We start from the raw sequence: 27761 nt of genomic DNA on the forward strand, positions 1-27761 counted from the left end.
TGGGCATTAATTTAGTAATTTATTTGATGTGATTCTCACTTTTCTTTTAGCAGTTTTCGCTTAAATAAATAGGAAAATCCCTGAAGTCCAATTTGTGTTCTCATCTCTCAGACACTAATGGCAAAGTAAATTACACTATAAGTAAATAATGGCCTCAAGTTTGAGGAAACTACAGCTTTTGGCATTTAAATGCATGTGCTTACCCGGCTTCAAGCCCGATGGCCTGATGACGTAAAGGGCCCAGGAGACTCGGGTGGAAATAAATAAAATAATAATATTCCTCGCTGAAGCTTCGAAGCAACAACAATGTTAGTCGGGACAGCCAGTGCAACCACATTTGAATCTGATCGAACCAATTAAGAGCTATGAGTGCATGCATGTTGGGCCCATGGACGGCCTGTCAAACCGCGGGCCCTGGTACAACTGCATTGCCATTTCCACAACGGGCGTGGTGCCTATATGTTGGATGAGATGATTGCCCAAATCAACAGGGAGGAGTTTTTTTTTTTCTTAAATGATGTAGAAGTATACCAATTTACAGATATGTATTCCCTGTACCGTGGTTAGAAGGAGAGTGATACTACCGAATGATCTAAAAAAACAAAAAAAACAAGTGCTGCCACTCAGCCAAGCTTTACATGAACTCCTCTTATTCTCACCATTAATTCCCATCTCCTGCCCTTTTTTTTGTGTGTGTGTGTGTGTGTGTGTGTGTGTGTGTGTGTGTGTGTGTGTGTGTGTGTGTGTGTGTGTGTGTGTGTGTGTGTGTGGCACTAATCACCCGTCATACATACTTCGCACGATGAGGGATGTGACTCCATGTCTGTGAGGGAGGATGCTCAGAGCGAACCCAACCTTTCCAGACCCCAGTATGAAGTGACAGTCTGTGCGTTGTTCTCCCCTGCTCTGGATGGTACTGGGATATATTTTGGAAGGGGGGGTTCGGGCAGCAGCGACCCACCGGCATTACCGCCACTGAGCCTGACATGAATCACAAGTAAAAGAGCTCTTTCAAGCGAGCAAACAGCTCAGGAATGTGCAAGTCTGCCGGGCTGCACTCAGCGTTCTCTAAGCGATATTTTGGATGTTTTGGACCTACCTCGTTTTGTTTATAAACTCAGCAGCGAAGAGTACAGACTGTCCTTTAATTTGACGCACATTTCTACTGTTTTTATTTTATTTTTGGAAACATTTTTGAGGGTGGGGGGTTGGATTTGTTGTGGGTGTGTTCTTTTTCTTTTGTCAAGCGTGAACAAGACAAACTTCTACCATGGCACTGGTTATGGAGCCCGTGAGCAAGTGGAGCTCCAGTCAAGTGGTGGACTGGATGAAAGGTAAGGCTTCAGGCACGACGGTAGCCAAATAGAAAACTGATTCCGCCAAAACTGCGATGTTACAATGAACAGTGTTGCGCTGCGTGCATCAACGCATTTCAACACAGATTCACTCGCGATGCCAAAAGGAGAACAAAACACCTGCTGAGCCTCGGGTTTCTGCCTCATCGGCATGCGGCTGCTAAAGGCTTTTAATTACAGCCTCAAATCATTTGATCGATCCCCCCCCCCCCTAGCCTGTTACAATGTGGAGACGATTCGTCCTTTCAGACCAGCATGTTCTCCAGAGCCTAACGCATTCAAATAGCTCAACACGGATTAGAACCTCTATTGTGTCATGCAAGGGGGGGTTATTGTTAACGCGGGAGGCTGGGAAACATAGCGGAGATCCCAGTAATTACACACGAATTATAACCCTTCTCACGGGATCTGGGGTCAGACTCTGTATTTCAAGTTATCGGCCAAGCTTTAGCCTATATGTGTGCAATTTATCGAATAAGAGCTTTGCATGGCTTTACAAAGTCAGAGCTTAAAGCCATCTGTGCCAAATGCTGATCCACAGATGTTCTCTGTCATGATGAAGAAGTCCCGGCTGACAACTAAAGCTGAAATAGTTTTAAAACCTCGTAGTGCATCGAAACCAAAGGCGATGCTCCATTTAGCTCTCACGTTATGCATTTATTCAGGCAGAAGAGTATTTTATGGGGTAAATCTGAACATATCCTCAAATTTGGGAAACAACCCGAGGTGCAAATACAGATGACTCACAGATGGGATCCATGTTTGTTAATGAAGCACTATTAAGGCCAACTGCCATCCAAGAGAGAGAGAGAGAGAGAGATAGAGAGAGAGAGAGAGAGAGAGAGAGAGAGAGAGATAGTGATGTTTTGACTAAACTGAACTTCAAATAAGGGAGGCGTGGGCTGGATTTAAGTTGGAAAGCCTCATATGTAGTTGTCAAAATCAATTCACCATTAATAAGATTTGGTAGCTGCGTTGGATTAAAAAAAGTTCCTCAGAGGAAAATTGTTTGCTCAAGACAGACCAGCACAGAGTCGGGGTGCAGCTAAGTCAATAGATTTGCTGCTTTTTATCTGTTTGCATTATCAAAAGTAATTGCCGCTGGCGGTCTGTTGCTCTGAGATATGTACACGATGGTGGAGGAGATGGTGAAATCAGCAAGAGGATGCTCTCCAAGTCTGTGTATTTGTCTGTCAATGCATTAATTGTTTCAGTAATATGCGTTTTGCAGAGCCACCTGCTCACGTGTCAGGCCACTGCCCTACAGAGATGCTCCAGATGAAACATACATCTTTACTGCCTCAACACACACACACACACACACACACACACACACACACACACACACACACACACACACACACACACGCTGTTGGTCATAATTCTAAGTCTGTCGGCCTTTTTCTGCTGCCTCAGACATATTGTGATTGCATGGATCAGGCCTCTCTTAGTATGAGTTGTGTGTTACAAATACCTGGATCGGTTATGTTGTGGAGAAAGGCAAAGACTGAACGGCCACAACAGTTCAAACGAGATCTAAGACGACCAGTAAATAAGCTTGTAGCGCAATTGAGAAGTATAGAGAGCAAGAAGCAAATATTGGATATGAGAGAGGGCTCTTCAGTGTCCCACATCTGACAAGTGGAGCAGAGACGATTGTGTGCCCAGAGCCCAGTAATGGTAATTTAAAGTGAGGGACAGAGCGACGCTGAGAGACACTGAGGGAGAGGAAACGGAGAGGGGGGGTTTCATTTTTGTCTCACATCCATTCTCAGCTCCTGACGACTGCCAGCGTTTGCCGTGAGCACTCACAGGTTCCATTATTAGCATACCGCTCCCTGATGTCACTGGAGGCCAAATAGGGGCACCCTGTGACCTTCCCACAATCCCCAGCTACCCCCCCCCCCCCCCCCCCCCCCCCCCTCCCGGTAGTGTTTTGTGTGAGCAAAACGCCCTATTCCCAGCTGTGACAAAGCTTTGAAGAAGAGATTTCCTTCACAATAGAGAAAAGAATTCCAGCTTTGACTGAAAAGGTGTTGTTAAACAAGTGCGTGGTAGCTGCGCAAACACATTATGAACATCTTCGGTATTGCTTTTATGATTTGTGTGTGTTTTGAGGCACAGATTTAAAGCAGGCTTAGTATAATCTCTCTACTCTTCCTGGCAGGATGCATTATCATGATTCATGTTTTGTGAAGTACATCAGCTTTTATATTTGTTCTCTTTCAGTCTGTCTTGCACAGAGTGACAGCCACTGGCAGTGATCAATGACGAGACAGATGAACAGGAATCCATTTTAACAACGCTAACGGCCCATAATATCCTCTCCTGCCTCACATTACCAGTGGATTATCTAGAATGGAGATCACGATGCGCTTTTCATTTCTCCTCAGCGTGCCTCATAATCTGACCCCGTACATGACGTGGACAGGAACATTGATGGAGTGGAGATTACTTGGTGCAATCAGCAAAGTGAAGTCCATCTATTACATGATGCTACTGTCATGAGAGGACACGTGTGGCACAAGACGGCATTTCAGTTTCAGTCTTTTTGTGTCTTGAGTTCTTTAAATTATAGTAATAACCTTTTATTTACACGCATCAAAATAGTGCTACATGACGCTTTACAATACCATGTAAAATACTATGATAGTTTATTGCTAGTGAACTCAGCAGACAGCTATGTCGGCTATGTCTCATGCTTCCACCATCTTTTGGTAAGCATCACGTCCTCTCTTCTCTCCGTATTTCTTTATTTGGTCCTGCGGTCAGGGAGAATCCCTGCCAAAACCCCGCTTCACGGTTTCTATGGCAATGTGGGGAATACTTCATTGACATAATGAGTCTCAATTAACTTGGTAAAGAGGCTGATTAGTTAAGCCTTTAAATTGTATGCAAAACCATGAAACTCCCGATGTTTCCTCTCCACCGTTTAGCTGCCAGCTAAACCCGATCAGAATGCTTGATCAGGTTTAGGCACAGCGCTGAGACACATGTATATGATTGGTCCGCAGCGATGAGAACACCAGATGAGCAAAGAGTTGTGCGTGTGTGTGTGTGTGTGTGTGTGTGTGTGTGTGCGCGCGCCTCTCTCACTGAGAAGATGGAAACAGACCGAGTGTATAGAAAAAGCCTCACAAAGGCTACTCTCTCTGTTTCCAATGGTAAAAGGACAGCCAGTTAGCATTCAGAGCACTTACTGGTGACATTCAGCCGACACACAGTATGTACGTCTATAAATGAGTTGCGGCTGAAATTATTACACAATTCATCGCTTTGGAAATCAACAGAAAATGACTCAGCAACTATTTTTTTTAAGCGAAAATGCCAGCCTCTCTGGTCTTCTATAGTGAAATGAATATCTTTAGGTTTTGGACGGATGGATAAAACAAGCAATTTGGAGACATACTTTGAGCTCTACGAAATTATCGACGGACATCTTTCACTACTTTCAGATGTTTTATGGATCAAGCAAATCATCAGTTAATTGAGAAAATAAATAATTGTTCATAAAAAAAAAGAAAAGCTGCCCTTAAATCATTTTTTCAGATAGATAGTGTGTGCTAGATATAAACGATAAACAAACTGTAGATACAATTCTAGAGTCAAGAAACCTCTTATAAAATAGAGAAATATTTACAGAGTAAAATGTATTAGCTGTTACATTATTTGGAGCAGCAGACAGTGTGCATGGTTTCAACATCATGTTTTTGTCATTAGCTCCGTGGTAGGAAGACAGAGACGGTAGACACAATGTCATTAACACCGATAGAAAATGCTCTCCAATGCAATTCTTCCAAAATAACCTGTGTGCAGATTACTGTGTGCAATTTATGAAGATGGGTTCATTTTAAGTTTATGGTAAATCTTGAGTTTGTTTTGTGACGCCGTTGTTTTGGATTTAATTCTTTTGATGTATGTCTACCCTCTACTGTGAGACACTTCTAAACCTCTGTTGATGAGTTGAAATTCGTTGATTGAGCTGAAAAATCAATTTGTTTTAATCTCCTGCACTTCACACCTGCTGCAGCAGTGAAAGATGTAACACAAGCTGAGCACAGATACGGAGCCCCTTTTTAGTTGAAAGCTTTTTTTCTAGTTTAAAGCTGCAACGGCACCTCAGGACTGTTGAGGAGGAGGAATCTGTCAGATTTCTGGCTTGACGCAGACGGTTTCACACTTAAGACACAGCAAAATACAACCTGTGCTCAAGTCTTACAGATTTGCGGCACATATTCTGGCAAGCAAAGCGATATCAAGCCCTATTAGAACACGTAAGGTAAATAAATGTTTCATAAGATATCAGAAAGTCTGATACTGGCAGCAAACACATTTTTCATGTTGTCGAGCTGTACAGAACGTTTCCCTGTCGTCCCTCAGGCCTGGACGACTGCCTGCAGCAGTACATCAAGACCTTCGAGAGAGAAAAAGTTGGGGGGGACCAGCTGCTGCGTATCACCCACCAGGAGCTGGAGGATTTGGGAGTGTCCAGAATCGGCCACCAGGAGCTCATACTGGAGGCTGTGGACTTACTTTGTGCTCTGGTGAGTCCAAGCTTCCCACGCCGTCTTCCTACTACTCTGCACTGTCACCTCAAAGAGTTTCAGACCTCTGCTGTTGGATGAAGTTTCTGTTGCGCATTTGGAGCCTTCTCAGCTTTTCAAACACTTTAAAATTCACTGGATTTACCCCAAGATAGAAAATAAGTTTTTTTTTTTTTTTTAGTCCTTTTGGATATTTAACATTTCAACTGATAGTTATTAATGCGTAACATTATCTTTCATGAAGTCTGTTTTATCGGTTAACAAAAGGAATGGATGAATAGGGGGTATTGTGATTGGGAAAATGCTTTAGGCCTCAAGTTTCAAACATCACAGCAAATCTACCAGAGACAATAATCTGGTATCCTCTACAGGCAAATCTTCCATCTGTCATTAGTGCTGACATGGATTACAGCCTCCTCCTGGAGTGATTTGTGCTCTTAGTCTCACAAGAAACTCCTCTCTTGCTGATAGACTGCTGCTGTGATTATCGGGCTAATGTGCTTTTTGAAGAAGTGAAAGCCTGATATTCATACAGCTTGTAAAACTCACTCCATCCTCCTCAATCCTGTGTTAACTTTTGATGCAGGTCATCAGTATCACAATGACACAAGATAAACCAATGACGATGTAACTTCCTGTTCAGAGTCTCCTCCTCCAGTGAAACCCAGTAGTAGAATAATGTAGTAATAATGTTTATTATAATGTAATAAACACTCAATCTCAAGAATCAAGAATATCTTTTTTTTCTCCCAGAGGAGAGCCGTAAATAACATTTTAGAGATCTTTTGTCTATGAAAATATATTTCTTTCCAAACTTTGATGTTTAAATACATGAACTGTTATATAATTACATTTGCAGGTTCAGGGGAAAACCTTTCTTTCATTGGTTTTTTCAATTATTCCTTGGTATGTTGTGTTATGCCTTTTCTTTATAGTTTGGGATGTTTGTTAGTTGATTTAGGCCTCTGTCAGCTCACAAAAGTTCAAAATTCATATTTCATCTAATAAGGGCTCCAACTAATCTGCAGATTATTTTGTCAATTAATCATTTGGTGCATAAAATGTCAGAAAATAGGGGGAAATATCTAACGATGTTATAGAGCTTAAGGTTACTTCAAATTGTTTGTTGACAATGATATGAAACAGTAAAAAGCATCAGATTAGAGAAGGGGGAACTATAAGAAAATATTTTGTATTAGAAGTTGCACTTTTAACAAGTGCAATTTAATTAAAGCAAATGTAAAGCTCTTTTTGTATTTGAGGAATATTTTGTTAATTGATTGTAGGTGTGTCATCCACCTGTGGTACTCGGCTTAATCATTTCTTAAGAGGCTCTGATTTTGATCTATTTAGACTTGTTTTCCTATATATTATTTATATTTATTTGCACACTGAGAAGACAATCAGAGTCAACATGGATGTCAATACCGACATATTTGCTGCCATGTCAAAATGCACATCCATGGTGGTGTTAAAGCTGAACAGCTAGACGGAGGAACCGGAAAAGGAGAAGATGGTAGAGAATGTATGAGAAGTAGGAATGAAGGAGAGCGGGTGGAACAGAGATGAAGATGGGTACTTGTTGGCCCTAGAGACACAGAGAGAGACTGGATGGAGATTTAGTGGACTGAGGTCACAGATGCAATCTGAATCTAAAGTCCTCTCATCCTGCATCGCTGCACGGGGGGCCTTGCTTCAGCCCCAAAGCTCCTTATGTAACTGGGATTTAGTTTAAAGTCTCTCAGGCCCTGCTTTATTGAATATGATTAGCGGCCCTCCTGCCGCGCTCTCCCCTCCCAAGAAACTGACGTGACAGACACCCACAGGCCTCCACGTGCATTAGGCGACGTACGGGGGTAATGAAGAGTCCTGCTATCCCTCGACACGCAACGTGACAGATGGAGGGGAGCAGGCCGGACGGGTCAGTGGTTTCATTCCTCTTTGCGTTTGTAGCATCCTCTGTTGCGTGACAAGGTGGGTCTTTTGATTCACAGAGCGATGTCATGACAAACACTCAGTTGGAGAAATTCTTGCGTTGCGTCACAGTTAAAACAAACACTGACAAACTGGTCAAACAGAGTGAGCTTACTTTCCCTTCTCTTCCAGAATTATGGGCTGGAGACTGAGAATCTAAAGACTCTTTCTCATAAGCTGAACGCATCTGCCAAGAACCTCCTGAACTTCATCACTGGCCGGCGGCGCAGCGGCCATTACGATGGCCGAGCCACCCACAAGCTGCCCAACGACTTTCTTACCTCCGTGGTGGACCTGATCGCTGCAGCCAAAAGCCTTCTGGCGTGGCTGGACAGGTGAGATTTGCAAAAAGGTGCCCCTGTAATACATTTAATCATGTTAAACCCACGTGTTCATGCAATGTTCATGTACACACATTCACGCACGTTTTCCATGTAGGTCTTGAAGTTGGGAGGTTACGTAGCAGCAGTAGTTGTGCCTAATATAGTCTCACATTTTGCACCACTTTGAAAGCCCTGAAGGTAATCTCAGATTAGATATGATGGAGTATTAGAATTTTATATTTTTTTCTCCATTTTACAAAATAACTTGCTGCAGAATCTATGAATACGAGCTTCAGAATGGAATGAGACCGTCTTATTTATCTGGCATCAAGCGTTTGATCATGTCGTGTGTTTTGGGAATTCTAGTGTGCTTTTAACACACACAAAACAGTTTTTAATGTTATGTCCGTGACCAATCAGCTGACAAGAAAAGATGAGTAAAGGCCTTATATAAGTAGACTTTGACAGGGTGGCAAAAAAGGCACTGAGCAAGTCTATTTATATGTTGCTTTATCCCTTTGCCTCTCTCTGGGATTGTGCCAGTGTCTGTGTGTTTTGCATCTGTGTGTTTGTTTGATGAATTTGGAAGTTCAAAGCAGACAGCGTTGAACAGAAATAACAAAGTAAACTGCTGTTTCTTTTCCCATTTAGAAAAGTCCTAATCCACAGCATCTATTCTAATTAAAATTCAACATCCACAGTTTCCTTTTCGTGTTTGAATGCATCGTTGTTGACAACATTACAGGTTCGGGGTTTAAATAGGACTCTGGTGTCATGTTTAATGTTTTCTCGAGTACAGAGAAGAAAATGTGGAAATTAAAATAAACCAGTAATGTTTAGGCTGTGTACAGTATGTGTTACAGTCACAATGACCGATCGGCTCATAATGGCATCTATACTAACCATTTAATGTTGTTTATTATTATTGTTTTTATACGTGAATGCTATACTGTACACACAAAGAACATTCATATTATTCTCTGAAATCTGACTTTACATCCAAAAAAATAAAGAAATCTTGATGCGTGTGTATGTGTGCTGATGAACCCGTCGGTGTGTTTGTAAATGTTCCCACACATTTACCAAAGACTTAGTCTCAAAGGAAGAATGATCTAATGGTTCATTCCAGGTGCTCCTTCTTTTTCAGGTCCCCATTTGCTGCAGTGGCAGATTACTCCGTGACACGAAACAACGTGATCCAGCTGTGTCTTGAGCTCACTACGATTGTGCAACAGGTATAGAAATCGTGTCATTTAAGTTAAAGTTTTCATTCCATTTCAATGTCTAGATCAAAATACCTCCAATAGACAAGAGTGACCTGATTTCCCACATAAAAGTATAATAGTGATGCCAAAATACATTACTCCTTGTTTCAGTCTTTAAGTGTGCATGTATACATGTATATACTGTTTATGTGCATATGTTTTGTTAGAAGCTGAAGGTTCAGTAAATAATTTGTTTTATGCTTGATACACTTCATTCTTTGTATACACATCTAGAGCCTTAACAGCTCCTATTCTTTCTTTTTTTCTCCAAACATTGCATCCATATACATATTCAAACATGAGACAATATTAAAGGTTTAAACTACAGCAGATATACATGAAGTACAACAAAGTTCTGCAACTGTTAGAATGGGGAATTAGAACCCCATTCTGTTTACGCACAATTTTCTAGTTTTATGAATTACTGTCAGTGCTCATATACATATTCATGTTTTTCACCCGTCATATATGCTGTCATTTAAAAGCATCGCCTCATACAGCTACAGTTGAAATGCATGTTCAGATACTTTCAAAACTAAAGACACGTCAGATCAGATGAAATGTTGGAAACTTATCACAGATTAGATATTAATATCAGTGTATTCATGTTTGGCCTTGTGCATGATGACAAACGCAACCGGCCCTGTACGACCCTGAGAGATCAGTAAATAATGAGAGAAGTGACGCTTAATAGGTTTTAGAACTGTCTCTTAGGAGAATAATGTTTATAGAAAAATGTTAGTGGGAAAAATTGAAGGTGGGAGTGAAAGAGGGCGATAGGGAGAGAGTTGAGTGCCGAGAGAGGAAGACTGGCAGAGAGAGAGAGAGAGAGACGTGCCTCCGCATTGGTGATTCATTTGTTTTGTGTTTGTGCATGCCTGTGTGGGAGTGTTGGGGGTTATAGGTGCCAAGCTGCTCGGTTTTGCTTATATCCACCTACAGCAGAAATGCCAATAATAACTCCATTTTGACACATTCTCTTGAGGTAACAGTGCTCTCTGAATGTTCCCCAGGACTGCTCTGTGTACGAAACAGAAAACAAAATCCTAAATGTGGTGAGTTGCTGACTTGATCACACTGGCTCAAATGTACATTAAGCTATAATGAGTTCACTTTAAGGTTGTACTCATCCCTAATATGTCCTCCCCAGTGTAAAACTCTGTCCGAAGTGTGCGACCACATTATCTCTCTGTCCTCGGATCCCATGGTGTCCCAGGCTGCACATTTGGAGGTTGTGCTGCTGGCTAACATAAAATCCACTGAAGGACTGGTAAGGCTGAGTCTTTTTTTGGGAGTTTCCTATTGGTCATCCTACCCAGTATGTCATTAGAGAATGGTCTACAGGCTGCTTAATTACATAGTAATTACAAAATAACAACTAAACAATTCCCCGACAATATTGATATAATAGAAAATTCAACAACTGAGCAATTAGTCAGTAATTAGGATTAAGAAATAGGTTTAGCTAGAAACTGTATTGAAAATAATTGTAAAGTGGTGATACATGTCCTGTATATAAGTACTGGGTTATGATTTGAGAAGTTAATGTAATAGCTGGTAGTTACTGAGTAATTTATATTTTTACCGGAAATTGTACTGTAAAAGGTAAAAAAAATTGCGAATAAGAAATGTAATTGTAATGTAATTATCGCCAATGCTTAATTGTAGTGGGCACTTTTTGTATGGAATACACTGGTATTTTCCACATAGACAATTAAGAAATAGTTAATACTAAATAATTTCACTTCAGTGTCCTTTTACATGGCTTGTAAATTGTAGCATGCCTTGTTTCCTTGAAATATACTGGTTAGTCTTTATAAAACAAATTAAGACTATTAAGAAAATGTCATTGCATTTTGCCTCTTAAGGCCTTAAGTCAAATCCGTATCATGGATGTGACTTAGCAGCCTTTGAATTAAAAGGTTAGCTATAAAGAACTGACTCAATGGCATCACACCACACAGACTCTCTTTCATCGTAAACACGACAATATGTAAAAAGCCCAGAACCCCACTACACATGTGGCACCTCACAAAAACTAGCTTTCAATATACTTTTCCATCACACAGTGTGGTTAAGTATACTGAAAATATCAAGATGTTAAATTGTTTTCCAGGTTCGATGAAATGAACACAGGAAAAAGCTACAAAAAAAAGTAAAGTACAAAATTACTAATAATGCTGGATGATGGTGAAACCTACTAATTACAGAAATCACAACAGCATGACCTCTGACAGTACAGTGACGTCTGTTTGATCCAAATATGGCATGTGCGAATTATCTTGCAGCATGCATCTCACGCAATGCAAAACATGTTATTTCAAGTTGCTCAATCACTAATACTAACTTTGCCTGATTTGTTCCTTCCAGTTATATCGCAGTTATTTTAAACTCTTTCCTCTGTAGGTATTTTGGGACCATGAAGGGACCAAGCACACAGGCTATTTATAAAAGGGTTGGTTGACCCATATTACAAAAAATTACCTCTAGAGCCATACAAATAGTTTTGGTTTTAATGCCCATATTTTAAGATATCCAAAATATCTAGATAAATAAGAAATATTAACCCCAATGTATTGTAGGTGAATTTCATTTGTGGTGCTCACAGCATTAAACAGTTGCAGTACAAACTGTGTTGCTGGGGTTCATACAAAGACCCTGCTGTTGACAATTTTCCTCTGGCTACTCAGAGTATGCGGTACGAGTATCCGATAAGACGAGTGGTTGTTGAATGAGGCTCATTGCAGCTGTCCCAAAACTGGGTTTAGCTGAGCTTGTGGGTATATGAGTCAGCTTGTAAAAAAAGCAACATAAAAAGATCACATTGTCCGTGTTAAAATGAACAAAATACAAAATGCTTAACTTGCAGATTATACGCAACGAATGGCTGTCTATGCACTTACCTTGGGGACAAACTATAGGTAGACCTACTGTGTAAAGTAGCAGAGAAGACACTTATTTTTCCTGCCACTGTATAACCTTCAGCACTTGGTTGGACTCCATCTTCGCTCTGACCTACACTCAGGCACGAGCGCCCTGCTTGGGGCCACAATAAGAGCCCCACCCCCCACACAAATGCTAGCAGGGGGCATGGAAGTTCTCTCATCCGTTCAGTAAAACCTGAACACAACAGTGGGCCAAGTGGCCTAAAAATAAACCTCTTATACTCATCTTGAAGACTGGCATGCTGCTTCTGTGTATCTGTGTGTGAGTGCACATTTGTACTCATGCACATCTGTGTGCGAATGTGTGTGTCGGGGTGTGTGTGTGTGTATTTGTAAGGACCTTTAGACCCCTTTTAGTGAAAACTTTTGAGTTTTAGCTTTTCTGCAACATATGAACAGTATTTGCAGATAAATAATCCCCCATGTTGGATTCAATCTGCTTGAAGGAGCTTTTGAGTGAGACCTAGTACATGACAGCAGTTCAGACCGTGCTGTGTATGCATGGTATGTAAGGACCTTGCTGCTGTCATTTTAACATTTGTCCGATTCGCCAAATCTGAGCTCAATATGAAAAACACTCTGAGATAAATCCAAACTCCTACCCCTTTTGTACTATGAGCAGATTAAAACAAATGTTAAGATTTGCAATAATGTTCTGACCCTGGTCTGTATGGCAAATAGCTGTGTGGCTGCGTCAAGACGCATTCGGTTAAAAGAGCCTCATGTTAAAGTTTGCTTTGTGATGTAAAACTCTTGCTATCTCCCCACAGGGCATGTATATCAAATCAACATATGATGGTCTGCATGTAATCACCGGGACAACAGAAGGAGTAAGTACAAGCCTCTTTGTGTTTACGTCTGTTGTTGATCTTGGCCTCACTGCCCATTTGCTCGTGGTGTAATATGTAGAGTCAGGTGTGTCACTTGCATCACAGTAAGCTCCGTCATGACAGTGAAATGGAGCCGCAGTCACTGACTCTGCCTCTCCGTCTATCCATCAGTCTCTGGCTGACCGCTGTAAGAAAATCCATGCTGGAGATGAAGTCATTCAGGTCAATCATCAGACAGTGGTAAGACCATTTTTCTCACACTTGCCATTCAATTAATATGTTTATTTTGCACATATCTTCCTCAGGTTGTGTATATGCAGTGAATGTGCATGTGGTTCCTTTATACACATTCATATCTGTGTTTCAGTGCATCCTCAGTGAGCCACCGCAGCGCTACGGGAACTGTTCTTGTATAAGTGGCTGGCTCTAGGGCCTCTTGTAGGTTGTTTTTGAGGATGTGGATATTTCACTCTGACTGGATATGTTTCTTTTCCCGTCGCAGGGTCACTTGGATGGTCAGTTTAAATTGTTGAGCTCACAAGAGCCCTTCAGTCAATCAGGAGGTTCCTGCTTAGGGCCCTTAACAAACTGTTAACACCATTTTCACTGTGATTTCTGTTAGTGGTGTTTAAACTCCTAAACACTCGTAATGAATCCACACAGGTGTTGTATTTATTGATTAGACTCTCCTCAGGACAAGACTGTGCTTGATTGATCCTCCTCACATTTCAAGTAGTTGTGTTGCAGTTGTTGGAGAGGGACAGCACTAACCAGCCAATATAATTGGCTTTTCACAGTTTTTTTTTGTAAGAGATAAAACTGCAAAAATCTTTTGTTCCTTTTGTACATAGCATTGTATCAATTCAGTGGAAATGAAAGGAAAAACTTCCAGTGGTGCACAATTTAAATATAGCATCCTTTGTCTAAAATAATTGCTACTTGTGTGTGCAACAGCAAGATGTATGATAATTACACGGCTCAAGTCAGGTTCATTTCAGTCAGTCAACTAACCCACAGAATGCAGCCATTTTTTTAATAGAGAATAAGTGCAAATGCAGAGTTGATTTTGTTGTCGAGACTCTTTCATCTCGCTGTGAAGCGCAGTTTAAAGGCTGCCAGAAAGCGAGAGCAGGGAGGACTCAGTGTATGCTTCTCATGGGGAACCAGAAGAAATACCTTTTTCATAGCAGACAACTTAACCTGTCATAGCAGGAAGAGCACAGGTGTAATTAATAACATGAATGATAAGTCAGGAGGCCACGTATGCACAATTACAGCAACAATGTGTATTTCAAAAAGCAATTTTTATTTCTTTGATTGATTTGCAGCAGCGGTTCAAATTTGCAGCGTGATTGACATCAGTTGGCACGTCTTGTACCATCGAATGTTTATTCACATTTGTTATTTTCTCGTTTGTAAGGTGGGGAAGGAAACAGTATACAGTGAAGATTATTATGTTGTGGTTACTGTATATTATTAGTATGTGGTATGGTACTGGGACAAAGTGGATGCTGGGCAGGTGTTGGTGAAGGAACGATGTCTCGGTGCGGCTGTTGCATAAGTGAGCAGCAGCTGAGTGAGTTTGACAGCTTAAGTGGGTGATGGCAATATGTAAACTCAGTTCGACGTGTCTGCTGAAACGAAACTGTACTGCTACTGACTGCCATAACCAGCTTAAACATTGCTAATACATTTAATTGAGTGTGGTTCATAGTTAACAACAAAGCCATGGCGGTTGATTGTTCATGAACATCCCATTAGAGGAGGCATTAGCCACGCTGAAACCAAACTGCATTGAACTAGATGTGTCTGTGGTGGGAGGATTCTTTTGCACTATCTCTTTACACATGAACTTAAGAAACCAGAGGAGAAAAGTACTGGAAAGGTTTTGACGGTAGAGCAAGCAAAAACATATTCAGGTCTGAGAGACAGTGCAACAAACATCAAGGTTTAAGAAAACCCACCATATAAAGAGAAGAGATGCTTGAAACAGTTCAGGGATCTATAATTAAAGCAGGGAGAAGTTCAGCAGACAGACACAGAACAAAGTTCACTGGATTTTAGTCCCCTTTTCCGTGAGACGCAGACGTTACCAAGGCTGCGAAGGAGTTACACCAACCAAAAGAAAGGAAAAATCTTTGAATTTGAAACGTTGACAGTGTAACACATCTAGCATAAGCTAAAGAAATGACAATTTATTTGGTGCTATTGAGCACAAGATTGGAAGGCTGTAAAAAAAATGACGACAGCATGTCAGACATAAATAAGTCGAGGCAGCAAGAATAGATTGAATTTCTGGTGCAGGTCAATAAACGGTGAAGGCTTCGTCGGACACATAAAAATGGACAGTAAATTTTAACACAGGAGAGTGTTCCAAGAGTCCCCGAAAGGATATGAGACAAAAAGAAGGAACCAATGGCATGACAGTTTATGAGAAACACCTCAAAGCACAATATTTCTATATCAAGGCAAAGCAGTAGATAATTGAATTTTTTTCTTTTTTTGGCCCGACACAGTAAAACAGTTTTCTTATCATAGAATAAAGCAGGCTTTGGAGTATACAAGTATCTGTTACAGCCTGTCTGTCTCTTTAATTCACTTTCTGTGTGAAGAATTTCTGTGTAGTGGCTGTCAAGGTGAAACATTACTTGGAAAGGAACAAAGCGATTGCTAGGTCAGTGCCTGAAAAGTGCCCGGGTTTCTCCGGCTGCTTGGAAAACACAAGATGTACAGAAAGTCAGTGCGGTCAGCCAAGCAAGAGAGGATATCTCCTCCTCAAACTGGACCTGGCATATTTGGTTCAGCTGCAGACTGTGCTTCTCTGAGCGGGATGTTTCTTGTGCCAAATGTCATTAAAACTTGGTGAAAGACTATTTACAAGCCTTGCAGCTGTTCACAACATCGGGGCTTACCGCATCATGACAGCGCCTGCGGATTGATATCGCGGGAGGTGTACAAGATGCCCTTTGGCATCCTACTTTGCACTTGACATCTTCATCAACATGAGTCTCAGAGGCTGTGCCTCAGTTACCAACCATCAGAATGCATGTGTATCATTAAAATAACGACCACAACAGCACAGAAGTGGGTGAGGCGTTTCCAAATCACGCGAGAAAGGATCACCCAAGTATAAAGAGCAACTGGACTGACTGGATGTTCAATGAATCCCTGTTCTAGTCACTAACTACATGTTCATGTTGAAATATCAGCTCATTATTTCTGCAGTTTTGAGTCATGGGGATGCCTGTGTGTTGGGAAATCCCTCATCACGCTGTTGTTGTTTGCTAGGTGGGCTGGCAGCTGAAGAACTTGGTGAATTTGCTGCGTGGCGACCCTGCAGGTGTCACCCTGACGCTGAAGAAGCGCCCACAGAGCACGCTCACGTCAACCCCGGCACTGCTCAAGAACATGAGATGGAAGCCCTTGGCTCTGCAAGTATGATGACTGATTTCATCCTCTGCAGATATGTTTGTGTGTAGATATGTATTTTTATGTGTATATCTCTGTGTGTCTGTTAAGAATACGACTGCACAGACTCTAGACACTAGACACGCATAAACCCAAATGTAGGAGTGCAAAGTGAGGATGGGGTTTTACAATAGGGTGCAATCTAATACAACATTCCTGAAAAAGACATCAACTTTGTAAAAACGTATCTTTTTCAGAGAGATGTTGTTGCTATGGGGTTTGCAATGTATTGCACAGGTATTGCTTTTATTGCGTCCTCCCCCCTTATCTATCACAAATTGCTACTAATTGGTTGCAGGTTCCAGCGTCATTCATTCACACGTTGACATTTCAGACCTCAGTGGCATCTGTTGTCCTACTTCGGCCAAACCAACCCCATTTTTAGGACACTGTGCCCGAGCCAGAATGGGTGGAAATGAGAGGGATGTGTATTAATGTAGCCCAGCCTTTCTTTGAGTCCTAGGCCAGAGAAAATGTTTTCTTCCCCCCAGAGGCCCTGAAGCACAGTCCTGCTCAGCCTCCTCCCCCTTCACATCACATCCTCATTCTTCTTCTTCTTCTTCTTCTCCACCTAAATCGAATTTGCTCTCCTGCTGGCATTTTTAAGGACAGAAAGGTTTTGGGGGAAAAAAAGAACCTAGAATGTTTTCTGCCCTGAGTTGCGACTAAAATGAACAATGTCAAGGTAGTCTGTTAAGTTACTGAAAAGAAGGCTGTGCTGTGGAAGCCCTGCAGTAGCACTGACACACATAACGGTCTTATGATGGAGCACATCTCTGATTTGTCAGCTGTGAGTTACGCAACATATTAGCATAGTTTAAGCAGTGACAAGTTAGTCATTTAACAAGCATTTCACTCATTTAATAAGCTTGTTAATATATTTTTTTTGGATCTCCATGTTTTATCGCTGCGAAAGGCATCTTGTGATTGGATTACTTCTCTCTGACTATTCAAGTTAAGTTGATGCCTAGAGGGTGATATAAAGGATATTAGTTGCATATTTTGTTATGAAGGCATCATGAATAAACAAGGAGCAATCTATTACCATGTACTGTTTAACAGAGAACGTAGGCTAGGACCAGGCTTTCCTTGACCTGAATGTGAGGGACAACTACACTGCACACCAACCCCGTCGTCTTGTGTGCACTAGTTAGAACTGGAGCATCAGAAACGTACAGTAGGCTGCTCATTTCACGGTTGAGATGCTCAGCAGCACAGCCTGAACCGAACAAATGGTCCCTGACTGACTGACTAACTGACTGGACTGCTGTGAACTCCAAATTGTCTATGTGTCAATCCCTGTAACTGTTCCTGTCTCTCCCTGTCTGCCTGTCTCTCTCACTCTTTTGCACATGCTCACACACACACACACACACACACACACACACACACACACACACACACACACACACACACGTTCACTCACACACAGCCAATCTTCCCTCAGAGCCCCAGCAGCAGCGTCGCCACGCCCACCAGCACTTTAAGTACGCCATCCAGGAGGAGCAGCTGTGCTCTGCAGGACCTCTACATCCCGCCTCCTCCCGAAGAGCCCTACACCCCCAGGTGAACTCACACTTACACATAAAAAGTTCACAGTTCACCAGTTTAATTGTGTCAGGCGCAAGGACGCACAGGCACCTGAACGAGCACACCCACATACACATCCCTGCCATCGGTTTCGTGTTACTCCTTTGACAGTTGGTGGCGGTAAAACACAAAGAAGTGTAGCATTTCACTCACAAATGCATTGAGGACGAAGACAGATACCGTAGCTGGCAAACATGGACGTAAACGACAAAAGGCTCTGCAAGTGTTTTTGAGGAGGGAAATGCATTCGACATGTTGTCACGTCTCATGGATACACCCTCCACTTAGGCGAGAAACACTGAATGTAAACATAACAACTAACTAAGAAAAACCCCACGGGGTACCTGTCACTGAGAGCATGCTGATGTTAGCACTTATCTCAAAGCACCAGCTGGTAGCGTGGCGGTAGACTCCTATTTAGTCTTGTTTTAATGTAATTTATTCTGTAAATTATATATATATATATATATATACATATTTTCTTCTATCATTTATTGTATATCTGTGATCTTGTTTTAAAAATATACATAGGAAAGAATGGGCTTGGGGCTGAGAGCCACAGACAGGCCGGAGAAGTGAGAAAGTATTGAGGGATGGACTTATACATTATTGGTTTACATGCTTTTCACCATATATTCTGTTGGTGGCATTGCTATTTATTGCTTAGTCAAGATCTTCAATGACATTAAAATGACTTCCTGCTTTCCGTTACCACAGAGATGACAAGAGCAACCTGTCGGGTGACGATCCTCAATCGGACGTCCTTATCGCCGAGGGATCTGAGTCACCAAACTCCTACCTGGACCAGGAGTGTCGGCGGCAATTTCCTCTGGTGGAGGAAGATGCGATACTCTACTGTTACGAGTACGACCAGAACCAAGAGGTGTCATCAGTCCGCAGGGGGAGCACTCCCACCTATGGTAAGACCCCGGTCTCGTCTGAAGACTCTGCTGTAATCGTGAGAGCCAAGAGCTCAAAGCCCTGCGAATGTGACGTCTGTATGCTTTCGAGATGTTTTTGAGACGTCTACAGCTGTTTGATGTGCGTGTGTGTGTGGGCTGCTGTGTAATATTGACGTTCCCCGCGCCTCCTTGCTCCAGGCAGGCTTAGGCCCATCTCAATGCCGATGGAGTACAACTGGGTGGGAGACAACGAGGACCTGGCCAAGCAGAAGAGAGAGAGCAGGAGAGGTGAGTGGGAGGCAGTGGGAGAGAGAAAAAGAAAGGGGAGGGGGGGAGGGGGGGGGGGGCAGAGAAAGGAGGGAGACAGAGAGGGACAGAGGGAGCCGAGGTGAGTGGGTGGATATCTCATAATATCCTCACCCTCTCAGATCTCCGAGCCAAAAAGTAGAAGGATCAGCTTGCCCGTCAAAACCGATAACATGCTGGATATCAGTCCGTGCCTCGATCTCCTCCATGTGTTCACAATCTGTCACTGCTCCCCTTTTTCCCGTCATCCCTCTCTTTCTCGCTCTCAGCCTTGCCGTTTCCCTGTTTGGATATAAAAAGTACACCGTTGCTTTGGCAACTGTGGAAATATATCCTGAGATTTTCACATTTTGTTGGTGGCTGTCGAGCTCGGTGGTAAATGGAGTGGGAGGAGACTGGATTGCTTTATTTCAGTCCCAAAGAAAGACTTGAGAGATGTGTTTGCTTCCTCTAGGGACGTTGTCGATTCAGAATGATGCTCCTTTGGGCTTTTCAAAAGAAGTGATGATGCTATATTTATCTACAACAGACAGTATTTGGAAGTTTTGAGGCCTTCCTGCCTGACAACAGCCTTTGTCTTTTGAAACGTCAGCATTCACTGATCTCAAAGAGAGAGATCTAGATGACAGGCAAACTGACTGGTCTTTGAGCAGATTACATAAAGAAAACAACAGAAAAGTTCATAGTCAATGTAAAATTACTTGCCTAGGTTAACTGACTAACGAGCTTACCAAAATGATGCAGCGTCTTCTAATTTAGACACATTCGGTGGAACTGTAGAGGCATTTAGTATGTAAATGAGTGTAAGTAAAATGGCATACATTGTGTGTAGCACTGAGTTTGCCTCTGTTGTGTCCTTGCAGAGAATTCCTTGCTGCGTTTTGCGAGTGAAGATAAAAGCCCGGGGGAGGACTTCCTGCTGGGACGCAGCCTGAGTCAGAACAGGAGGAAGACTGAGCGCGGAGCCAGCCCCACCCATTACACGCTCGTCCCCGCCCTCCAGATGGAAGTCTCCCTGTCCACATCCAGTTCTGACTCTGCCTCACTCTACCATGTCAGTCCCTTATGTCTGTGAACATTCACATTGTTGTCGTTGTAAGCTAGTGTGGAAGCGGGAACTTTTAGCAACCGTGGGATCAGCGTGTCATCATTCCTGTTTACTTTGCAGGTGTTTGAGCGATCCTCGCTGATGTCGAGGTCAAAGAAGAAGAGTAAAGGTATGAGCTTTTATTTAAAGAGTTTTACTTGAGTGCTCACATGCACTCAAACCCAAAAACATGAGCAAGTGCTTCTCCGGGAGTGTTTTCTGACCTCCCTCGTCTGTTCTGCTCCCCTGCTGGCGCCTGCAGCTGCAAGTCCCATGTCTTCAATCAGCAAGCGGCGGATTTCCTGCAGAGACTTGGGTCAGGGCGACTGTGAGGGCTGGCTGTGGAAAAAGAAAGACGCTAAAACCTATTTCTCACAGAAGTGGAAGAAGTACTGGTTTATCCTGAAAGACACATGCCTGTACTGGTACATGAACGAGGAGGTGAATATGATGAATTTCACAAAAGAGAAATTCACAGCATTCTGCCCCTTATTTGTGATGTGGCGCTGTGAATTAACTCTGCGTTTGCTCCTCACAGGATGAGAAGGCAGAGGGCTTTGTCAGCCTCCCGGAGTTCAACATTGATCGCGCCACTGAATGCAGACGGAAGTAGTGAGTACTGACCAAAGATCAAGCTTCTTAGATTTTGAATTGCTTTTTCTATTTAGCCTCAAAATTGGTAGTACAAAAAAGGTAGATACAAATGTGTTGAATACCACTCACAAAGCTGACAGCAGAGACTTCATGTTGCATATTAAGATGCAATGCTACAAATGTATTGTCGGTGCAAAGGTAACCTTGTGCAAATTGGGTTTTTGGCAGGAAAAACATTGGCATATATATTGAATAATTTAGCGAATTGACCATGCAAAACGGACCATTTCAGAGGACGTCTGACTCACAAACACTATGCACTTGCACATTGCACCAGTAACATTTTAGTGTTCACACATTTATGGCTTTATTATAATTTTTGTATTGAGTATTGATTTAAATCTGAGATCATGAATAAAAAGCTCAAATTGATTAAGCAGTAGCAGTGCTTATAATACTAGAAGTGTGTAGATCACATTTTATCAGTGATAATTTAACTGATTCTAAGACAACAATGTCATGCTTTTTGGACCTGAGGTTAGTTTCTACAGGGATGGCTGATCATTTGTTTAGTTTGAATGTTGATGGAGTAGGTTTAGTAATGTGGAGAAGTTATAACGTAGATGAAAGAGTGAGACACAGATTTGTTTTTATGTTCTCCAGCTAAAGCAAAGAAAGGTAACTTGACCTAAATTCCTTTGCTACATGAGAAAGGAAGACTAGAGATATAAATGTGCCCTCAACTTCTTAACAAAAAAAAGTTTAGCTTTCGTTCAGTGTTACTCACCAAAACACATTGCGTGTGTCCTTGAGCTCTAACAAATGTGATGAAGACATTTCTTTCCACATAAAACATTTACAAGGCTGATTTTTTAGGTATTTTGAATGCAGTGTGCACAAGACCAACTAAACAGACACCCACTCATAGCAAAACAGCTCCATAGCACTATTAGAGATAATAAATACAAATTTCAAAAAACATCAGTAGCTAAATCTGATCTGGTTTAAGGATCTTGCTTTGCAAAATCCCACATAGACAGTTCAGGTAATGAATGTGCTTCTTTATACAATATACTTTGTGGCAAATAACTGTTAGCACATTTAATGCATTTGTTGTTCACTAATGGGTTAAAATCAAATTCAGAGTTTTAAAAATCATCATAAAGGCATTGTGTTTCATGAACATGGCTTTGTGTATATATATATATATCTTAATCATGAAACTCAGTTCTGGATTGTTTTGCATGCACGCTAATTTAAACTGCCTCAGACTTACCAACAGCTCACAAAAATAAGCAGAGCAGTTTATCTAATGATGCAAAGTCTTGCTGTTTTTGTGTCAGTCTGAATTACTGTGTGTGTGTGTGTGTGTGTGTGTGTGTGTGTGACCGGGTGCTTGTTTACCTCGGCGGTCTTTTGTATTGCTATGTTAATTTGCGCTATACGTCCCCGTTCTTCTGCTTACATATGATTAAAAATACCCTTGGTTCCCTTTCAGTGCTTTCAAGGCTTGCCATCCGAAGATAAAGACCTTCTACTTTGCAGCGGAAAATGTAGACGACATGTCGCGGTGAGTTAATGAGGCTGTGATAGTCGTGCTGTAAACTCCCCCGATCCCACATCTGCAACCACATTTGTACCCCTGTTGTCCCGGAAATTGAATCCCCCTACAGGACTGCCCACTCTCCTTGAACAGAGCAGTTGTATGAGGGTGATTGGGTCAAACAGGGAGACACATACGACCGTTATTTCCCCCCCCCACAGGTGGCTGAGTCGTCTCAGTATGGCAGTGGCAGGCTACTCGGAGCAGGAGAAAATTCGCCAGGACCAAGGTGAGATTAGTCACAGACTGTTCACTGTCAATCTCCGGCTGTTCCATGTTGCTGTTCAACACTTATTATAAACACTGAGATTGAGGAATCACATTTAATAAGTAATGACGTACGCATGAATAATAATTTTGCCTGGTCTCCTCTTGGCGAGGTTTTAATTCCATATCACAGGTTCACAGCAGTTATTTTCCATCACAATGTATCTGCTCCTTCAGCCCCATCTTATACATGCTGCAAATATGAGAATTCAATAAATAGGTTTTATTTTTACATTATTGCCAGAGGTTTTTTAACACCTCTCCCCAGTTTCATTTCAACTTGGTATCTGATTCAAGCATCTCTGTTTTGTGCTGAACATAAATGCTAATTTTAGGGGCTGAAGGCGTTCTTGTTATTTTCATATTCTGCTGTTATTTGGTTCGTCACGAATGGACCGGAAATGATGTAACCAACCTTTGTGCTATTTAGAGGAGCCTACGTAGAAACTCTGCCAAGGTGGGCGGGTGAGATCAGGTTTGTCGTTGGTTTTATGAAAAGGGGGGGGCTTCTTCCTTTCCAGACAAGTTGCTAAATTAGACTCTCAACACCTCCAGAGGACTTAACAGGAAGTGCTCTTGATTCATCCGTCTCCATATTCAGCCTCTACAGTGAGACCTGGACACCTACACTGCAGCTACACCTGTCAGAACACTGATTCATGGGACATGAACTTACGCAACAGTTTATAAAGCTATCATAAATTGTACGTATGTATTATTTGTATCGACTACAAACATGTACTAAAGTCTCATGAGCCATGGCGAACCTCAGTCTCTCTAAACTACTAGCTACTGAAGTCCGGGTGTGAAGATTCTGATACAGGTGTGAGTGTAACCGCTTTGTTTTGACAAAAGTTGATTTGCATTGCTCTGCATTTAAAGAGCTTGATTTTGATTCTGCAATAGAGATTCTAAAAAAAACAAAAAAAAACATGACACAATCTTTGTTCATGACAGATTACTGGAGTGAGAGTGATCATGAGGACATGGAGATGCCTTCGATGCCCAAACAGGACAGTCCGCCACCACCTTATGACACCTACCCCAGAGCGTCCTCAGTGAGTCTGGCAGCCCGTAGTTTATTAGATGTGGCAAACCTCTCCTTGCTAACCGTCTGTTTTTGTTTAGGTGAGTCCCTACCTGGAACCGAAACGTGGCCACCTCTCCTCCTCCGACACGTTCCAGTCGCGCTCCTCTCATGACGACTTTCACTCTAAGCCTCAGGACGGTAGCAGCAGCAGCAGCAGCAACAACGGCGTCTCCTCCGGCCAGAAGACGAGCGGCCACCGAAACTCATGGCAGGACCAGATGGAAAACAGCGCAAGGATGCACTACCTCCAGACGTTTCCGGTGGAGGAGACCCTGCTATCTGAGGACAGAGACCAACTGGCGATGGAGTACCGCAGGCAGTCCACCCTGCCCACACAGCGCAGCCTGCTGCAAGAACAGTACAGAGCCCTGCCTCTGCCCCTCAGGTCCAGCATCGATTCAGATGCAGGAGGGAAACCCCGCAGCTTCACGCTACCCAGGGACAGCGGGCTCCATGCTATCTTGGCCGCCACCGCAGCTGCCTCGGATCAGAGAGAGCCCCATCACTACCAGCTGGACCGGGCCAGAGGCAGTGGTCAGACACACAGCATCTCTGTTTTACATCTTTTCACATGAACCTCAAGCATAGACCTTTAAGATTATAACAAGGTTGAAGAATATAATATATTACATCAAACTAGAACTGAAACAGTTAGGTGATCCATTGAAACATTTCGATAATCAATTATACATTTAAGTCGTTTATCACCGCCAAAAAACAGACATTTTGGGAAACTGTGATGGAAATTTGTAACCAATTTCTGACAACAGGATACATTGATTAAGTGCCAAAAATAACCAACAGACAAATAACTCCTGCAGTTGCCACAGAATACCTGGAAAGAATGTAAAGTAGCTCAGCTAATTGGAAACATTTTAAATTATGATTTGTCAAAAACCTTTATTTACACATTTGTGTTTAAGAGGAAATTACCACACAAATAGGATTACACATTGGCTGACATTTATTATGAACCAACTGCACAGGACATGCTTCCCACCAAGCTGAGCCACTTTCTAGAAACTTAACACCACGAGCTGCGATTGAGACTGCGTGAAAACTAGTAAGCTGCAAGTGAGCAGAGAAGTCGAAACAAGTAATAGATAAACTGTTGAAATGTCCAGCTTCTGCCACTCCAAGTGGTACCGAAGCGAATACAAACTTGACTGAAAATTCAGGACAATTTCCGGATCACTACGTCTTGCATGGGAAAATAAGCAGCAATATACATTTTTACATCAGCAACAGTGTTAAGACAACAGCCTGTTTAAAATCAGTACATTTGGAACAGGCTGTTGGGTGTCAATGAAGGGGTACTAGAGCTAATCTGACAGGGCTGTGGGGTTACGTCTCACAGATAAGGGTGGGAACCATTGCAGTAGGCCATTAGACGACATCAAGGTGTAACAACAATACAACTGAGATCACCCTGAAATGTGGGGGCCTCTCCTGCTCACTGTTACATGCAGATCAGTCTTTTCTTCTGCACAGTGTTGAGCAAGTGTTTCTTATTTGTCGTCAGTTATGTTATTGAAGCTGCTAACAGGCAGTCAGAGTCAGCAAATGTCAGAGGTTGAATACTCGCTATTATTGCTTCATTGGATTGATTTTGAAGCCAGCCCATTTGCCTTCCCTCAAAGACCTCCAGGGCAGTTGTCTATGTGAGATGAATTTTAGCATCTTATTTGATAGTGATTTATCTTGGCAGTTCACTCCTCTCTCACACACTCACTCTTTCTCTCTCTCTCTCTCTTTCTCGCTCGCTCGAGATGTCATTGTGCCTCTCGGCAATGTTTGAATGGTGAAGCGAGGAGGAATCCTTTCAGCCCATGTTAATGTTGAATTCTGAACAGGATAAAGCAACGCGCCGAAGGGTCCTTTCTTCTTGTCCTCATTTATCTATTGCTCTACCGTTCGCTCTCTCCGCCACTGCCTGTAAAGACAAGAAAGAAACACAGAACAGGCGGCAAATAAAGCAAGATACATTTCAAACTACAGCCCCAGAGCTTCAGAACGCATCACCCTGCTTCCCAAACACAAAATAGAGTGATGACTACCTGGCACTAGTGTAGTGTTAGTATCATGCCAGCAGAGGGCAGTGTATGTAAACAGGAGACAAGAGGGGCCCTTGTAGTTTATTAGAATGATGTACAAGCTGTGCACTTCTCCCTAAAAATCTCATAATGAAGAGCTGAAAAGTACTTCCTATGAGCCTGTAAAGAAGACCATATATATATATATATATATATTATCTGATTAAACAGGAGAGGACACCGATTACTTTCGTATAGTGCTTGCAAAAAGTTGTTCATTTTAGAAGGACCTTTAATATAATGTTTAAAACTGTTTTGTTTATTTTAATTCAGCCTATTTTCACTAAATTCTGATTGATTTGATGTCTCAGTTTGTTGAGATCACTTATTTTCACATAGTAAACTAAAGGATAACCTGAATTACAGAAAACAAAATACACTCATTCATCCAAATTGCCAGTAAATGCAGCCCAGTCTTTGGTGATTAGGCTCCATCGTGACGTAGTACATTAAAGAGGGTAGTGATGCTGTGGCTACATCAGGAATATTCCTACCTGGAGTCTAGACAATGGTGTTTGTGGTGGTGAAGGGAGTTGCTGAAGATCTGATGATGAGATAAGGAGCAGGATCGGCCCTGGATATGATGGAGACTCGAGGTGAATGGGGTGGAGGAGGGTCACATCGCTTCATACTTTTAAAAATTTGACAGCAACGATGTGATTGGCTGAGGGAGATCGTGGCAGAATCTGGGTGGTTAACTTCAGAGTGAACGCCCATAATCAGCTGATAGAGTAGAAGCCAAAGAGAGGGAGAGACCAAGAGATTTGTGAATGAATGAGTTTTACTAAATTTGGCTAATCTTCAAAACAAAATTTAAATCTCATCCTTGACTTCAGTTGATGATTGCTTGTCCTTCTTACCAGGCCATGGACGGGACTGCAGGATGCAGTCTGACTCTCTGGGAGACTTGTACAGGGCTCTGGAGCAGAGCAGTCTGTCCACATCAGCTGACCACAGATCAGCAAACCGCCTGGAGTACAAGCGCTCATTTGTCCGCCGAGTAAATGACCCGTTGCTCAATGACAAGCTTCATCGCCTCCGGATCCTCAACAGCTCCCTTAAGGTAACATTTCTTTAGCATTTGTGTCTCTCCATACATGTGTGATTTATTGGCTAATTTCTAATTGATACCTTCTCTTTATTACAGAATGTCCCTCTTCAAGACACAAACCGGTCATTGGGGTTTTTAGGATAAACTGTGAGGATCAGTGTGCTAATTAAACCTTAAACCAATCGCCTCTGCCTGTGCCTCACACTGCTGGCATCCCTTAGCTGGAGCTAAAAGGCACCAAAAAAACCTCCCTTTACCTGCTCGGCTCTGCATCTCCTTTCCTTTTACGGCTCCTTCAACCTTGCTCACCGTGCAGGAGCATAAAGACTTGTTGTCCCTCTCCAATTTCAAAGATGAGGGCTCTTACAATGATAAAATAACAGGGTTTATGACTGGCAAATAAGCACTTTGTGTCCGTGTCAAAGACGTGTCGGAGAGCTTTGTAATCCATCGCTCAAATGCATGGCCGCCTCC

The 27761-nt window shown here is 42.3% G+C and overlaps 1 protein-coding gene across 1 annotated transcript; it reads left to right on the forward strand.

The window, feature by feature from the left end:
- Positions 1-1270: 1270 nt before the first annotated feature.
- LOC306704685 (connector enhancer of kinase suppressor of ras 2-like) lies at positions 1271-27431 on the forward strand (the record flags this gene model as incomplete). Its single annotated transcript, XM_079171151.1, has 22 exons — positions 1271-1334; positions 5736-5899; positions 8006-8208; positions 9326-9431; positions 10475-10516; positions 10612-10731; positions 13177-13236; positions 13408-13476; positions 16525-16671; positions 18137-18270; positions 19012-19214; positions 19395-19484; positions 20366-20556; positions 20671-20719; positions 20852-21030; positions 21128-21201; positions 22682-22753; positions 22948-23015; positions 24011-24111; positions 24182-24677; positions 27100-27299; positions 27384-27431. The coding sequence occupies 22 exons, from the start codon at positions 1271-1273 to the stop codon at positions 27429-27431; spliced, it is 2880 nt and encodes a 959-aa protein (XP_079027277.1).
- Between the last annotated feature and the right edge of the window lie 330 nt (positions 27432-27761).

This window comes from Pholis gunnellus (genome assembly GCF_910591455.1).
Source record: "Pholis gunnellus genome assembly, chromosome: 13".
Lineage (NCBI taxonomy): Eukaryota > Metazoa > Chordata > Actinopteri > Perciformes > Pholidae > Pholis > Pholis gunnellus.